Source organism: Saccostrea cucullata, unplaced genomic scaffold (genome assembly GCF_032062105.1).
Source record: "Saccostrea cucullata isolate Sc308-1 unplaced genomic scaffold, CSIRO_AGI_Scuc_v1 ctg476, whole genome shotgun sequence".
In the NCBI taxonomy this organism is placed as follows: domain Eukaryota; kingdom Metazoa; phylum Mollusca; class Bivalvia; order Ostreida; family Ostreidae; genus Saccostrea; species Saccostrea cuccullata.
In genome coordinates this window covers 15,985-32,887 of record NW_026928220.1, presented here as the reverse complement: position 1 = coordinate 32,887, position 16,903 = coordinate 15,985, and the positions used below count along the sequence as shown (strand labels likewise).

Here is a 16,903-nt window from a genome sequence, read left to right as displayed (position 1 = left end):
AAGTCGATATGACAGATTTTAAGTGGTATCTCGATTAATGTCTGTATTTCGCATTTTGTATGTTTTTATGATGACCTTGTATGCAAATACAACCTTTTTTCATCGAATCTGGACCATGAATAAATAACTCCGTTCTTCTGAACAATTTAAAATGCTCACATTAAACATGACAACAGATGAAGTTTAGTATTCCTAAATATCTGTCCCACGACAGGCTCTTCCAGGATTCCTTGTTTTCTCCTATTCACGATTCGTAATTTTTACAGGGTAATCATTGTTATTACCTTACTTTAAAGCTGAACACGATTCGTAAAAGGCATATGTCCGCCTTTTTTGTTCGGAAAATCGCTATACCTGCAGACCCCTATATAACAGGGCAGGACTTAGTCACTGTTCAGTGTAATCAGTCGACATCGGTGTAGACGGATGTATGATATACAACTCGTTGATCACTGCTCGTTATTTAAATCTTCTTCATATCTTCTTCATATTAACAGACTACACTGTATATGTTACTTGTTTGTTTCGTAGTTGGAAAGTTGTATTCTAGTTGTACAGTTTATGGTCATAATGTTATCATTATATTCCTTGCTTCATTACATATTTACAGATTTGGACGAGAGAATATGGCGGTGAAGGAGGTAGTCTCCCTTAGTAAGATGTCGGAATGCATCAACAGATGTCGCCAGTCTCGGTATCTCATTCTTGTCGTCGTTTTCATCGCACTTTTCCTAGACAGCATGCTTCTCTCTGTTGTCGGTCAGTATCAAACCGTCATCAAACAATAAAATAATCAATATAAAATCAAATCAAATAATCAATCACTAAAAAAGCTACAGTGAAAACACAGCTTTCTAGGAGTGACATTCGGCTGCCAGCTGAATAGATACTGATAAGCCTACTCCTGTGGTCGAATGAGACTTGACAAAATAATTATTTTGATACTTTCATGCCTTTTCAAAAAGAATATCAACAGATTAAAAAAAATTAATATAAAAGCACTGACATCAAATCTAACTGTTAGTTTTATACATTTTAAACCTTTACAAAAAGAATATAATCAGTAATGTCAATAAAAGTACAGTAGTTCATTTATACAATGTGATGATTAAATGCTTCCCGTATAGAGGCTTCTCCTGGTATAATGCAGAGGAAGATATTCGGTAGACTTTCCATTTCATGAACTCTTGGTAAAAGACAAAAGAATTTCTTCCCTGAATTTGCCTTTATGTTATGTCTCTATAAAAACAATATTATCAATATTATTTAATATCAGTTTTCATTATAATTCATATACATGTATTTTTTTCATGCAAAATGTCTAAACATTTTGTATATCTTAGTGCCAATTATACCAAATTTCTTGAGGAAACTGAAGAGTCCGTATGAATATGTGAATAAAACAGTGAACAAAACTGCCCTAATTACCACGTGTGTTCCTATGAATGTAACATTACATTCAAATATCCAAAGACTTGAGAGTACCTACAACAAGAGATTAAGCTATGCAGAGAGTCAGAACAGAATGGACTGCGTTAACCAGACAATGATCGAAAGAATTCAAGATGTGGATGAAATTCAAATCAAGACTCGACGACATGCAGAATTAACCAACGAGAATGTAGAAGTTGGACTGATGTTTTCATCAAAGGCATTAATACAGCTTATTGCCAATCCGTTTATTGGGCATCTGACTAATAGGTAATGAGAGAGCGAGAGAAGTATTAGAACTCATATTAATTTATTAGAGAACTATTAATTTTAATCATTTATTTTCATTTTGCCATTATGGGAATATATATTCCATCAGGTGGAAATTCTTCCACCATATACTTAGCTTACAACCACCTTCGAGGGGTGTATGCTTAGTTTTTGGTCAAAAAATGTTAAAATAGGAATTGAAGGACATTTGGTAATAAAACTCCATTGCTTGAAAATAACTATTCAAATTAAAGTTTTAATTCAAATTGTTCATCTCCAGCTACCATTACTTGTGGTAGAAATGTCTTTGAAGTTGGGGACTGTAATATCGGAAGGTATGTCAATTTTTAACTGATGCGTCATAATATTAACTTTTCCTGCAAGTAGTGCAAGGCAATTGATGCTCTTAAGAAACATTTACTTTTTGGTTTCAGTGTGTATTGCTCATCATTATATATCAGATCACCATTTTGCGATCTCTTTTAATCACAGGTATGCGTTTAATCAATCCCCATGATTTTACGCTACTGATATTTTTATATTCTTTCCACTAAGAACTGCGTCGGTGCCTTCAGGTAATTTCACAATGCCATAGGTTTTTGCAAAAAAAAAAGGTTTTTAGTTTAAATTAAGACCTGATAGAACAATAGCTTTTGGAGGAATGCTTTTCAATAAGTGTACTAATAAACATTGTTAAGTAAAAGAGTTTTTAAAATGCATATTTTCTTTATTTAATTAATTATTCAATCTTTAAAAAATGTTGACAAGGGCAATAACTCCTTCTCAGGTCTCTTCAATCAGGCATTTGCTTTATTGTACTTTTAATGTAAAATAGTTTCCCTGATATTCCCAATTCAAAAGTATCTAATAAGTAGGAAGTCTTTCGGAACATTCAGCATCGAAATTATGTATTTTAACCAGTTTTTACATATTTTTCATAATACTGTTTACAAAAATTGTGCGAGTTTTTCTTTGTTGACATATACCTTTGTTTATTTATGTCCCTCATCTTCAATAATATGGCGACCTACAAGTATATATTTTTTGCAATAATTGAAAAATTTAAAGTATATGAAATGAAAATAAATGCAGTTTTTGTTCTTTGAACCATTAGAATTGTGAGGTAGGAAAGACCTTAATGATGTAGAATTCTGTATGTAGGGAAATTTTCGCCCCGGTTTGATTTTCGCCCCTTTTGTCCTACTCGTGTTTGGGCGAATATAAAACGAGTTGAACTCAAAAACACAGTATAATTTTTTAAACACAACTGTGACTGGGCAAATTTAAAACAGGGCAAAATCATTTGCATGTGTAAAAGAGCGAACTCAAAATAAAAAGGGGTGAAAATAACCCTGTATACAACAATAGTTTGACTAATCATAACTGGGTGCTTTGAAATTTTAGCCATCAGTACATAAAATGTCTTTAAGTGAATGTCGATTTCATAAGTTATTGAAAGTAGTTTTATTAAAGCGCGGATTAATTTTGTAATCAAGTCATTAATTTTATTGTGTAAAACCGTTTCCCAGTAAATTACATCAACTTCCTGCAGGTTTCTCGTTTAATTGCACTTCAAATTTGTGATGTCGTTTTAAGCAACCTTCTTATTTGAAATTTATGGGGACACAACGTTTTAACGAAAGAAAAATACTGTACTCAACATCAAATCATTTCATTATAACATCAAAGAAAAAAGAACAGATAGTATACTATAATATACATAGTGTGATCAATTTTCCACGTACATAAATTCAGTATTAACTTCTAACCAAAAAAAATAAACCATTTCTGTTGAAACCATTCAAAATACTATCTGAAACTAAAAATAGAATAAAACTCTTCATCAAGAAGATACTTAATAAAGCTCCTCACAAAAAACTGATATCTTGCAGTTTTGTGGAAGAAATGCTTTCAAACAGCTAGTTGTAATCTGGAAATCTTTACATAAATATAAAGAGTTATATAAATTTTGTCGTTGTTGAGTTGAACATATGATTGAAATGTTGCGAATCTGCTAAATTTTAGTGTTGTATTCCTGCATATTTCCTTGTAATCCCTTGTTGCAACCCCACCCAATGAATAATTTATTATTAACTTAAACGTTATGGTTTATAAACTCTAAATTTATGATTGTGATATGGTTCAATATAATTCGAGTAGCGAAAGATTGTCTTCTCTATCGCGGATTAGATCCACAGTTCCTGTATTAACATTTTCTCAGTTATAATTAAGCATAAGATTCAACTATGACAAATTGTATTGTTGATACAATGACTGGTTACTGAATTTTTACAATTTCAGTCTTTGATAGATGGAAAGTTGACTCACGTCATCCCTATAGATTGTAAAATCCATCATTTTTACACCGGATTTTCTTCACATTTTCTCTTCATCCGATATTGACAAGGGACACACGGTGGTGTGTTCCGATGACAGCGGATGCTTACCTCTCCATGGCATCTGATCAAAACTTTGTGGTCAGAGCCGAGTTGGCTCTGTTCAAAATATGTTTATGTAATGTCTAATAAATCTTTAAATAATTATTGTTTATCATCTTCATATTACATTTTTTTAGACTCCAAATCTTATAGAATTTTTTCTACAGATTCAATTGCATACCATCTGCGCATTCTAAATCGTCCACTTTTGGGAGGTTACATTACATTTTTGTTTATAATTTTTACCTCTATTTTAATAATAAACGATCACTATACGTTTCTGTCTTTCCCTTTCAGGGTTGGATACACGATTCCAATGTTAACAGGGTTCGTGGTTATGTTCGTATCTACAATCGGTAAATGAAGAGGTTTCTTAAATACGATGAAAGAGTGTAAAAATTTGTTAATGGCATAATCAGACTTTCAGGATAAAAAAGAAACCTATCTCTACATTACAATACCTGTAACTTACAAGTACTAGCACTGTATAAATCAGGCATGGTTATACAAATCAAGAAAGTTAATCTTAAATCGTTCATTTTATTACATGTAGCAGAACTCAAAAAAAAAACCCACACACAATGAAGAATTAGAACAAAACAAATTAAAAAGGAACACCTTTTTCCGAAGCATATTTCTGATTTGGGGAAAATATTATGACATGTTTTCTGCATTCTCACCTATATATATTTGTTTTTTAGTATTTTCTACATATTTTGCATTCTCACCTTTGCATATTTGTTTCTTTAAGTATTTGCCTTTGGGGAGAATTACTGGGTCCTTGTTTTTGCTAGAGCAGTCCAAGGAATTAGTTCCTCCTGCTCAAGTGTCGCAGGTAAATCTGAAAATGATTTATCCGTATTAAAAAAAACCATCAAATCGAATAATGATAAATTTAATTGTAGGTAAGCTGTAAGTGCATACAAGATTCGAATTTTTTAATGAAAATATCTAAGTGCATATACCTTTTTGGCTACAATAATACTCACACATACCCGTGATCTTTTGAAATTTTGTCATATGCTATTATTAGGAATGGGAATGTTGGCAATGACTTACCCAGATGACAAAGAAAGAGGGAATGTTATGTGTCTGGCTTTAGGGGGTCTGGCCATGGGGGCCATTGGTAAGTTGACTTGGATAAAACTTGCTTTAGGTGGTCTAGCCATTGTTTTCATTTATTTATGTTTTATGTGAGCTAGCAGCTATGGGTATACTATATGAGTTCATGCCAGCCTTGCGCTGGTGTTCAGTTACTTATTACGAATGATGTTAAAATGAATGCTTTTGAGGTTTTGATTTCGGTGTTTAATTGCATGTACAATAAATTCACTGAGTAATGAGAATTTTTTGTAAGTTATCTATCCCTGTGCGGAAAACAATTAATGTTTATTACGTCATAGTACTGCTGTGCCAAACTGCGATGCAGCTCTATGCCAAGTACCAATTTTTAAAAAATAGATTCAAATTTTCATAGAATATAAAGACTAACCCTCATCTTTTGGATATAGGTGCAAAACGAACACTTATCAGTCGAAAAACGAAACAACTATATACATGTAACCTAAATAACTTGGCTGGGTGCAGGATTGATCTTAATCAGTCCAACGGTGCGTAAGGACTATCCCAAAATCTCTTGAGTGGGTTTTTAGAAACGTGTTAGCGTTCAAGGACTAACCCTTATCAGTCGCATTGTATACGAGGACTAACCCTAAGACCTCTGGTGGGTAAAAACAATAAGCAAATCAAAATCAGTACAATTGTATGCGAGATGAATACTGAATAAATGAAATCTGAATGCAGGACAGCGTCATGACGTTGGACTATTATGACGCCATAAATTTTAATAGTTCTTCCACACCGTCGAGCCTTGGCGTATCAGACCATCGTACTTTAGCAAAACTCGTCTCATAGGAAACGAGGCATTGTACTTCGGCGTGACCACTGTATACAAAGTGGTAACCGAAAATCTACTTGATTTGGATCACTTGCGATATTGCTTTGGGTACTCTGATGCATTATGGGTAAAAAAAAAATTCTGCAGGCAAAATATGGGTAAAAGTAACTTTAAGGTCAAGATCTAGTAAATGTCCTTAGACTAACTTTTTGGTGCTAGATCCATTATGACGTCATAATCACTTTCAACTTTCTTTTTCCCGTACTTTACGGCTCTAATACAATTATGTAGAAATTAAAGTATTTTCATGGAGTTCAATTTGAAATCACCTGAAAAGTAGTCCGGATACCTATATTAAATTTAACATTATTTAAAAGAAGAGACCAAGAACATACAAATTACCGTTTTCTGAAAGACTGTAGGCAATCTGGATATATTTTGTTTGTGTGACATGGAAAAAACTCCCATATTCATGACTAATTTTCTTAATTTTTCATTGAAAATGACAGTTTAAAATATGGTTTTCATCTTATTTTCCTACAAATTATGCCCCGAAACACCATTTTTGACCAAGCTAAAGTTATAAAGCATCATTAAAGGAATTTATTTCTTGAATTTGATAAATCTGTAGGCACCCTTCATTTACTAGATCTTGACCTTAAGAAATTAAAAAACTTATTAAACCTTTAAAGAATTAATGTAAATTTATTTGAGAAAATTTTTAAGTTGAAACATGTTAGAAATTCGATACCGTTCTCCTTTACAAAGTTAAAACGTGATTTTCACTCATTTTGAATTATTTCTATTGTTCTTAATTTTTTCAAACTATATTCTGTTGTAAAAGTGATTGTATCTAAGTTTTCGCCTCAATTCTCCCACAAAACATCATCTGATTTCGATAAATAACGCTTTTTAGAGAAATTGAGCTATTCTTGTTTTGAGTGAATGCTATACTATGTTTGCAACATATTTTTGCGATGGCTATACTTTTTTCGGATCGTTTTTGTGATTTGCATGAAATTAAGATTTATTGTTTTTTGATAAAATTATCGCGATTTAAACAGTTTTGAAAAAAATATTGGCATTCATTATCACAAGAGAAACATTTATCAGTCGAAAGAAGTAAAACAGAAAAAAATAATTATAGAATTTGATGAAATGTGCTATTATCGCTGGTGTTTGTGCGATACTTGATTTGCGTTTTGTCGCGATTGATGCAGAAATGCTATGTTTGATTTGCCTAGAATACTTCTTGAAGAATGAAGGCGTATATAGGGGGAGTTTAATCCAAAGACATTGTCTCAAGTTTATGTCATTAAATAACTTATTGATAAATACACGTAATATATTTTCACTTATGTTTAAAGGTATGTAAAAACGGAAAAAAGGGCTTCACAAGCTAATCGAACTTTTTCCAAAGCTCATGATAGGCGTAATACTGAATGCGTTAACCACGATATGTTACAGTGTCTTCTTGATGTTTGTGTGTCAGTTTGCTATAAAGAAACGAATTTGTTGAGACAAATAATGTTTTTCAACCTATCATTTAATTTATCTTGGGTCGTTTTTTTTTCCTTTCTTCTTTCACCCAACTGTTATACCTTTGTTTTTATACTTAATTTGATTACGAAATGCTACGTTTACTTGATCAATACATAGAGCTCACAGCAGATGTGACCGATCAACAAGGGATGCTTACTCCTCCTAGCCATCTCTGGTATTCCGGGGAGGGGGGATCCGTATTTATGCCCTGCTCAAATGTTTGTATTGTTTGCATATTTTTCGACATAAATCAATGCTCATTATCCTCACTTTTTTTATTTCAGAAATATTCGACTTTTAGATAGAATTGGTTCGGACGCCATTTAAAAAAAAAAACACAATGCATTTACTTTTCCGTAATTTAAACACAAGACTTCAAATAGAAACCTGATCCGTTCATATTCAAAAATAAATTTTTATAGCTATGTTACAACGCACTTTGAAAAAAATTTTCAAAGTGCGTTAAATTAGGGACCAAGCAACGCACTTTGCAAAAATAAAATTTCTTTTCAAAGTACGTTAATATCGACCATATTAACGCACTTTGAAAAAAAATGGGCATGACTTGGTCAATATTCTTGCAAATCTTAGGTATGATAAATAATTGAATCTTTTGGATAACTTTTCGGTGATAAGGTAACTTCAGGATGTGACAGTGAGCAATTTTGATTTTTCCATACTTTGAAAATTCTTTATCTTTTAAATGTTTTACTGTACTTAATGTTTTCCAGTTTCCATGCATTTTATGTAAAATAAGACATTGAAAGTTTTCAACATCATACTAGTTATGCAAATACATATATTTGGGTGTCACAAAGGCATCGGTACAGTGAAAGGTGGGGGGAGCTTCGAAACACAAATGTTTTGCAAAGATATACATGATATGTTCATTGAAATTTGGGGCTTACGTTGCGGGGGGGTCTACTTTCAATTTGCTACCGACGGCTATATACATGTATAAGAAAAAAAGAGTTGTGTGAGAGACTTTAATTTTATTCGTCTTCTCCTTGTTCTCACTGAGGTTAAATCAATACATGTAAATTAAAAAAGATTTTCGAAAGATATAATTATTACAATTAAATTGATTCTCTCTATTATTAAAATTTTAGTCTTGAGTTTTTGTTTTATAATTTTTTTTTCAAAGTGCGTTAAATGTCCCCATGGTAAAAAATGTTGATGTACACTCTCAACGCACTTTGAATTTTTTTTTCAAAGTGTGTTGAGTGTGTTCCAAAATTTAACGCACTTTGAAAAAAAATTCAAAGTGCGTTGCCACAGGCCACACTACTTTTCCATAATTTATATAAATACATATGTATCACACTCACCTATTGAACATAAAACGCTTAAGGTGAGCATATGACACATGGACCTTCTATGGACTGGGCCATTGTTGAAATGGAAGAGGAGTCTGAGGAATTAAGAAAATATTGTACAGTACTGTTTTAAACACAAAGTAACGTCAATAAATTATTTTACAAATTGCACTAGGCCTATATGCGATATGTATACTCGAAAAAAGTATATAGCTGTCAAGACAACAAAGATAGCTTTCTAGATATTTTCTACGCAAACCTAAAATAGCTCTGGAAAAGTTGGGTAGGTGCCTATTTGATGTAATTGTCAAGATATAAAGAAGACCTTGTAGTCAAATTTGATAGCTTACGTTTGATAAGGATTCAAATTAAACATTACAATAAATGTTTTATTGAAATAATGTCATCAGTCCATTCCAGTGGATGATTAGATGCGTGAAAAACGCGTGCTACCGATGTTTATGGAGGGGTAGATGAAACAAAAATATGATAATCTTTAAATATACCAAGAAGAAGTCTCATATTGTTTGAAGTAGTTTTATTATCAGTAAAAAAAAAACGTATATTAAAGCATATTTTTTGTCTAAATGTGCAGATAGAAACTTCGAATGATCCAAACAAATATAGCTAGTGATCCAAATCAAGTAGATTTTCGATTAGCACTTTGTATACAGTGGTGACCATAGGACTTTGGCGTCCGTAAGACAGTGAGCCATCGGGATTTGGCGCAGGCCATCGGATTTTGGCGAGACCATCGAACTTTGGCGTCACCATTGCACTTTAAATTCTTACGTATATGTTATGATATATCATGCTGAGTAGTTCCAAAATGCCAAATTAAAAATTTGATACTGATTCCTTTTCTTACAGTTTTATATAAATTCTAATTAAATTCGTAATGCTTTCAAATATTTCTAACTGAACATAATTATATTAAAATCAGTAACACCAAAAAGAAGGCTTGCTATTTTTTTTTTTTATTTCTATTGTTATTTTTACAGTTGGGCCATTATTTGGGGGTACCATATATGAATTTGCTGGAAAAGAAGCACCTTTTCTCATTCTATCATCCCTTGCCCTAGTAGGCGGCTGTAAGTTCACCACTTTATTAACTGTATGAGATTACATTATAACAAAAAATTGTCGCCCCTTCTATTTTCGCACCTTTTGCCCTCAACTCAAGTAGGCAAATTTCAAATAAGACATTAAAAAAATCTTAAACAGAAGTTTTTCTGAACCAATTTAATACGGAACAAAAAATGTTTGCAAGTGTGAAAGGGCGAAAATAACCCTGTATACATGTACAGTATAGATGAGCCCAAGTGAATAGTATTAACTGAGCATGCTTTGATTTGTAGTACTTAGGATGTTTATGCTGCAGCCATCTGTAAAGCCCGAGTCTAAATCAGGGGCTTCCTTATCAGAGCTTCTGAGGGATCCATATATACTTATAACAGCGGGTAAGGTATTTTACAATCCTCGTAGTGGGTAACAGAACATTAGAAAAAAAACAAGAGGCCCACGGGTCTTATAGGTAAACATCAATTGAATTTGGATTGTTTTAAACTAGAGGCCATGAAATATACAATTTTAAAAGAGTCACCATTGCTAATCATAACTGTTTAATTACATAATTATAATTATACCCAGGGTAGAGGAGATTTTCAAAGAATTAATGTGTGTTCACTACATAATGGAGCCCCACCCTAAAACCAGACCTCTACCTCAGGGGCCATGAAATTGACAATTTTGAAAGAGGCACCATTCCTTATCATATCGTTTATCAGCTTAATACTCAAAGGCAGAGGAGAAGAATTAATTCATTTTCACTATATATTCAATTGCGCCCTGTCTTAACACGAGAACCCCTGACCCCTGACAATTTTGGAATATGCACCTCCAGCATAATTATGCACAGTTTATCTGCTTTACATTAATAGCAAGTACTGTAGTTAACTACAGTTTACTCTAGTTAATTACTTTTTTCCCACTTAAGTAAATCAAAGTATCTATTTTTACTATAATATATATATATATATCGATATATGATATTTTAAAAAATTCCTTAAGTATTAATTAACTTATATTAATTAAAAAACAATTTATTGTATATTGATATATTTGGGAAAAAAATTCATAATCGCTATGTTTGTAAAGAAATTTTAAGATATATAAATGCTATATGCCGAAATTGGTTGAGAAGTTTATTTGGAGTTTTACAAAATCTTGGGTGTAAGAATTAAATACATGTACTTTCTGATGCTGTTCAAAGTTTCATTTACATTCAAAAATCAAATGAAATCTGATATTTGCTGCTGTGTGCTCTCTATTACATAATGTACAAACTCTTTCATCCAAAGGAATATTTGATCATATACCAGTTTCAAATGGGAGGTGGAGGTCTGAATTTTACTAGTATATTTTTTAAGTTTATTAGGTAAAATACTTAAGCATTTTTCACATCCAAAATCACTGAACTGATAAACTTTAAACATAATGCTATTCACACATTTTATTAGAATTCAATTATTTCTATCGAGATGACTGTTTATTTTGTTTAAAAATTGATTGGAGAAAGTTTACAAAATAAATTCAGGATCCATTACGTTTGCTTACTTGGGTATTGCGATGATGCAGCCCTCCCTGCCGATATGGATGTTTGAGACTATGGGATCTCCGGAATGGCAGCAAGGTATTGATGATACCTGCATATAGCATTAAATTTTTAGGTCACCTGAGTAAACTCAGGTGACCTATTGCTATCTGTTTTGTCCGTCGTCGTGCGTCGTGCGTCGTCCGTCGTGCGTTAACATTTAAACATTTTCAGCTTCTTCTCTGCAACCACTGAACCAATATCAACCAAATTTGACACAAAGCATTTATGGGTGAAGGGGAACAAAAATTGTGAATTTCATGATCCCTGCCCCCCTGGGGCCTGAGGGGTGGGGCAAAAACCACTAAAATTAATGCAATCTTTAAAAATCTTCTTCTTTACTCCTGGACATCAAGCAGTCAAACTGTTTGCATGATTGTAATTAGCAATGAGTCCTCTACCAAAATTGTGAAATTCATGGCCCTGTGGTCAGGGGTTCTAGTGCTAGGGCGGGGATAAATAAGTAGGTAGTGAAAATGCATTATTTCTTTGAAAAATCTTCTTCTCTGCTCCTGGGTATTAAATAAACCAACTAAGTACATAGTTCTGATGAGCAAGAGTGCCTCTACCAAAATTATGAATTTTATGGCCCCAGGGTCAGGGATTCTGGTGTTAGGGCGGGGCTCTATTGATTATATAGTGAAAATACATGAATTCTTTGAAAATCTTCTTCTCTGCTCCTGGGTATTAAATAAACTAACTAAGTACATAGTTATGATGAGCAAGAGTGTCTCTACCAAAATTGTGAATTTTATGGCCCCAGGGTCAGGGGTTCTTGTTTTAGGGTGGGGCCCTAATGATTATATAGTGAAATGCATGAATTCTTTGAACATCTTATCCTTTGCTCCTGGTTAATATACTAATGATCTAATTACATATTTCAGTTTTACAAACCCTCCGCTCAAGGTTTTGAATTTTCAGAAAAAAATAAAATAATTTTTTTTCTTTCCGATGTCAAATTTGAGTCGGGATCGAGATTTCAAATTTACGAACTCGCACTTCCGGTTTTAAGATGAAAAAGCGGATAAATAAAGCTAGATCTGAGAAGATAGCTTTGTTTAGTGTAAAATTCATCGATACGAGTGCCATTCAAAACGTTTCACCCGTTCAAAGGACAAATAAAATGCTGACGACTTTGCTGCACAATGACATGCTGGTGAGATAATTATGTATTCTTTTCAAAAGTATCTGTCTGTGAATTATTTTCCTCCCCCAGGTTTTAAACTGCTCGTGGTAGCTACTGCATATTGCCAGCGACATTGTTACAGTTTAGGTCTCTGTTATAGCTTACAGTCTAAGCATCATTCTTCAGAAAAGGGTTGCTTATGCATCAGATGTAATGAATAAAACAATGTGAGAAGTTAAGTCCATTTGAGGAAGAAATAAACAATAACCTGAAGAAATAAAAAAAAATTCAACTATTAAAAGGCGGCAAGAATATACAAATATATACAGGCATGTAGTATCATTTGTCATTTGTATCAGCCAGAAAAATTATTTTACACTTAATTGAAAAAATGTTCACCCTACTTCCCAATACTCCCTGTCTGTTTTATGATAGGAATTATAATTTTAGGCATCAAGTAAATTTTAGAACAATGTCTACACATTCACCTAACACATATTTAAAAAATGAAGATATATTGAAAGACTTTTAAAGAATTGATTTTTTAAAATATATTTTGACCAACATCACAAAATTTATAAATATAACTGGCCCAAACTGGCAGATGATGAAATAAGCAATTAAATGTTCTACTTTCCTATTTGTAAGCATTATGTGTCCAGTGGTAAGGAGCCTATTAGAATAGCATAAAAAAAGAATGTACAAATGTTAATAATTGATTTATCAATTTTTTTTTATTTCCTTCTCCTTCGGGACTTTTTTATTCTCATGTCCATAACTAAACCTAAACATAAAAAAATGCTGGCCTTATAATGAAGAAAGGGGTCTCTTTCAAAATAGATAATTTCAGGGCCGCTGGGTCAGGGGTACCAGGGGGTACTTTGACTAAAAATAAATTAATGCTTTGAAATCTGCCCTTTGATAAGCAATGGTGCCTCCTTCAAAATTTGTGAATTTCATGGCTTTTGGATTAAAACACGAACCAAATACAATCGCTGGAAAGTTGTTACATGATACTCAGGTGACCTATAAGGCCCGTGGGCCTCTTGTTAAATATTTTATTTTATTGTTTGTAGATATTATATAAAAAGTTCGGAAACAAATTCTAATAACTTACGAGGTTCTCACCTTATAAATGAATTTAAAAATGTTTTATGCATATATTCATTCTTTATATTAAAAATCTGGTACTTATTTCTAGTGTTAAGCATGCAGTAAAGCATTTATTAGGCTCATATAGTGCGTTTAAAAATAAGGGTCAATATAGACTCATCCAATCATAAAATGAATGAACATTAATGAAAAAAAAACTTTTCTTAACATTCTCCCATGCAAATTCTTTGACATTTTTTGAAAGTTCTTTTAAATGTTCAATTATGTCTCTAATATGTACATTGTTAAAAATTTAATTCTGGTGATTATAGGATTAAAGGGATTATTCTTTTGAATTCTACTAACAAATTAAAATAAAAAAAAAATAATAAAAATAATAAAATAATAAAATTACTAATAATGATAATCAAAAAAATGTCTATCTTACTTTTGCTTAAAAAAGGTTGCATTATTTATAGCTGATTCATAAGTTACAGACTTTGGATCCAGAAGAATGATTCATGTATTCAATTTTAACAATGAATTCTATTGGTTCCAGGGGCCATCTTTTTACCAGTCAGTATATCATTCCTAATAGGTTTAACTACTTTTGGTAAACTGGCCCACAAAATGGGGAGGTATGGCATATCTTATTATAGTTACATGGATACAGAAAATAAAGATTTCTTGTAGACGTTTGAACTATTGTAGGATATCAAACGCTGTTTATATTTGTAAAGCTTTTTTTCTATTAGTGTGGCTTCAAGCTGATAATGATTGATTAGGAATGGTTTAATTTTACAGGTGGCTCAGTTCATTAATCGGACTGATTATTATAGGAGTTTGCTTAATAGCTGTAAGTGTTTCCGATATTATCCATCGATATCGTAGTAATCATATATTATTTATAATTATCAATTGATATCTTATTTTCTATCTTTATTATGATCAACTTTCTTTAACTTAATCATTTGTCCATATCTTAATTATATATCGATACATTAATTAATTCTTGAATGAAAAATATTAATAAGTCCATTTTATTTCTTTCCAGATTCCATTTTCAAAAAATATATATCATTTGATAGCACCAAATTTTGGACTTGGTTTTGCATTAGGTAAGAAAAGCACAGTGAGTGAAATGTTTCTACAAAATTTAGTTATCTGCGTTAAGTTATCTTTATTACGGAAAGTCAGACTAATTTCTCTACGAAATTTGGTCATTTGCATTATATTATCATTGCAAGGCGAATGTGACAAGTATAGGGGTTGCTTAATCCTCCTATTCACCTGAGCCAACTCTGTCCTAGGCCCGTTCACAGATTTGTGTTGTACTATTAAAATCTTTTTAATCGAAAACAGTTTTTTTTTCTTCGCCTATTTCATTGCACTTAAGGGATTTTAAACCATTATGGTTTTTGGAATGAAAAATTCACTTCGAGGCAGAATATATGACATTGAACTGCAATGGCTTAACTCTATAAGGAACTAGTCTTTAATACATGTAAGCTTATTTTTACCTGTTTACCTGACTGTGTATAGGTATGGTGGATTCCTCTATGATGCCACACATGGGATACCTTGTTGATCTTCGTCATGTCTCTGTGTATGGTAGTGTGTATGCTATTGCAGACTTCACCTTTTGTCTAGGATTTGCCTTTGGTATGAAATGCATAAAATTAAAATAAATTTTTGCACTCGATGAATGTAATTTTTGCAGTTCACTTTCTTTTATGCATATACGAAGCAAATGTTAGATCGTATAATATTGACAGTGTTATTTATTTTTTTTTATTTCAAGGTCCTGCAATTAGTGGAACCTTGGTCAAAGAAATAGGATTTAACTGGTAAGCAATTAAACTTTTTGTAATTTAAACTGTAAAAAAAAAGGTGTTTTAAAACTAAAGAAACAAATTAAGGAATAAAAAGTTCTAAAATGTGGCCAGTCAATTGTTCAAGTTTAAAGCATATGACTTAAGTATATATTTGTTGGTGCTTTTTTTTTTTACATAAAGGCATTGCTTATATATAATAAAATTTGTATACCTGTAGGATGCTATGGATAATAGCAATAATTAACTTGATCTACGCTCCACTTCTATACTGGATACGGAACCCCCCAGGACGAGAAGAGAAGATGGTAAAATATTTCAGCTTCGTATATCAATCTTTTTATCCCTTAATCATTATAGTGTCTTGCCTCCTGTTTTACTTAATTTTTTCTAAACTCAACTTTAAAAGAGTTGATACACAAAATCGATCATGTATTTACATAAAATGGCAAAAAATGATTACTTAGGTAAAATCCCCCAAAATTTAAAATTTTGAACTCTACATGTACATTTTTATGTAATATTCTTATCTTCAGTCGCTGATTATGAATGACCAATGCCCTGTCCAGTATGTCACATACAATCAGACCGGGAAAAGTTTACCCACTTCCGATGTCGAAGACCCGTACGGGAACGACTAGTAGAACGCCAGCGTACCACGTGATCTGTACTATGACCCAAAACAATGATATACGCCAAACTCTGATGTGTCTGGGCGATTTGGAAATATTGGTTTAAGACTTCGCTGAAAGAAAACAATGTCTTTTAATGCTTCCAAACTCATGAATATGCATTAGAATGTTTAAATGATCCGATTGTGACCATATTATAATGTTATATATATGTAAGTATATACAAATACATATGAAATTTAATAAGGCATTTTTATTTTTTTATTTTCATATAGATCTTACAATATTTCTAAATTTTTGTTTTATTCTGTTTACATGTAGAAGTTGATATTTTGAGACTTACTCTTACAGTTTTTAAAGCATACTTCAGAACAAAGTTTTTAATTACGTCATATTTAAATGGTTAGTAAGATACAATGTCACTTAACAATGCTTAGAAAAAAGGAAATCATTTAAGTACGATGTTATTTTGTAAAAACATGGTTTTTGTCATGTAACTTTTTGACGATGATGACAGACAAAATGGGTGTATGTATGAGTGATAAGGTAATATTTACTAACAAAATATGTGATATACACGTATTATTTAATTATATCCTCTACTTTGCTATCATTTTTTAAATATCACTGTTAAGTTATTATTGAAATCCTACAAAAAAGATCAAATTAAGTAT

The 16,903-nt window shown here is 32.0% G+C and overlaps 1 protein-coding gene across 1 annotated transcript; it reads left to right on the top strand.

Moving 5' to 3' along the window:
* The first annotated feature begins 626 nt into the window (after positions 1 to 626).
* LOC134276808 (synaptic vesicular amine transporter-like) lies at positions 627 to 16,510 on the top strand. Its single transcript, XM_062759090.1, has 15 exons — positions 627 to 759; positions 1,344 to 1,701; positions 4,437 to 4,495; positions 4,891 to 4,974; positions 5,173 to 5,265; positions 9,896 to 9,985; positions 10,253 to 10,354; positions 11,491 to 11,586; positions 14,325 to 14,403; positions 14,570 to 14,621; positions 14,820 to 14,883; positions 15,308 to 15,427; positions 15,567 to 15,612; positions 15,818 to 15,905; positions 16,134 to 16,510. Exons 1-15 carry the CDS (start codon positions 627 to 629, stop codon positions 16,236 to 16,238), a joined length of 1,569 nt encoding a protein of 522 aa, XP_062615074.1. The 3' UTR covers positions 16,239 to 16,510.
* The last annotated feature ends 393 nt before the right edge of the window (positions 16,511 to 16,903 follow it).

What these genes read in the sequence shown, in the direction of transcription:
- LOC134276808 (XM_062759090.1), top strand. Translation starts at nt 627, where the DNA reads ATGGCGGTGAAGGAGGTAGTCTCCCTTAGTAAGATGTCGGAATGCATC. An exon ending in ATTGGGCATCTGACTAATAG is followed by an intron (nt 1,702 to 4,436) that starts GTAATGAGAGAG and finishes TTTCCCTTTCAG; the next exon opens with GGTTGGATACACGATTCCAA. An exon ending in CCTTGCCCTAGTAGGCGGCT is followed by an intron (nt 9,986 to 10,252) that starts GTAAGTTCACCA and finishes TTTGATTTGTAG; the next exon opens with TACTTAGGATGTTTATGCTG.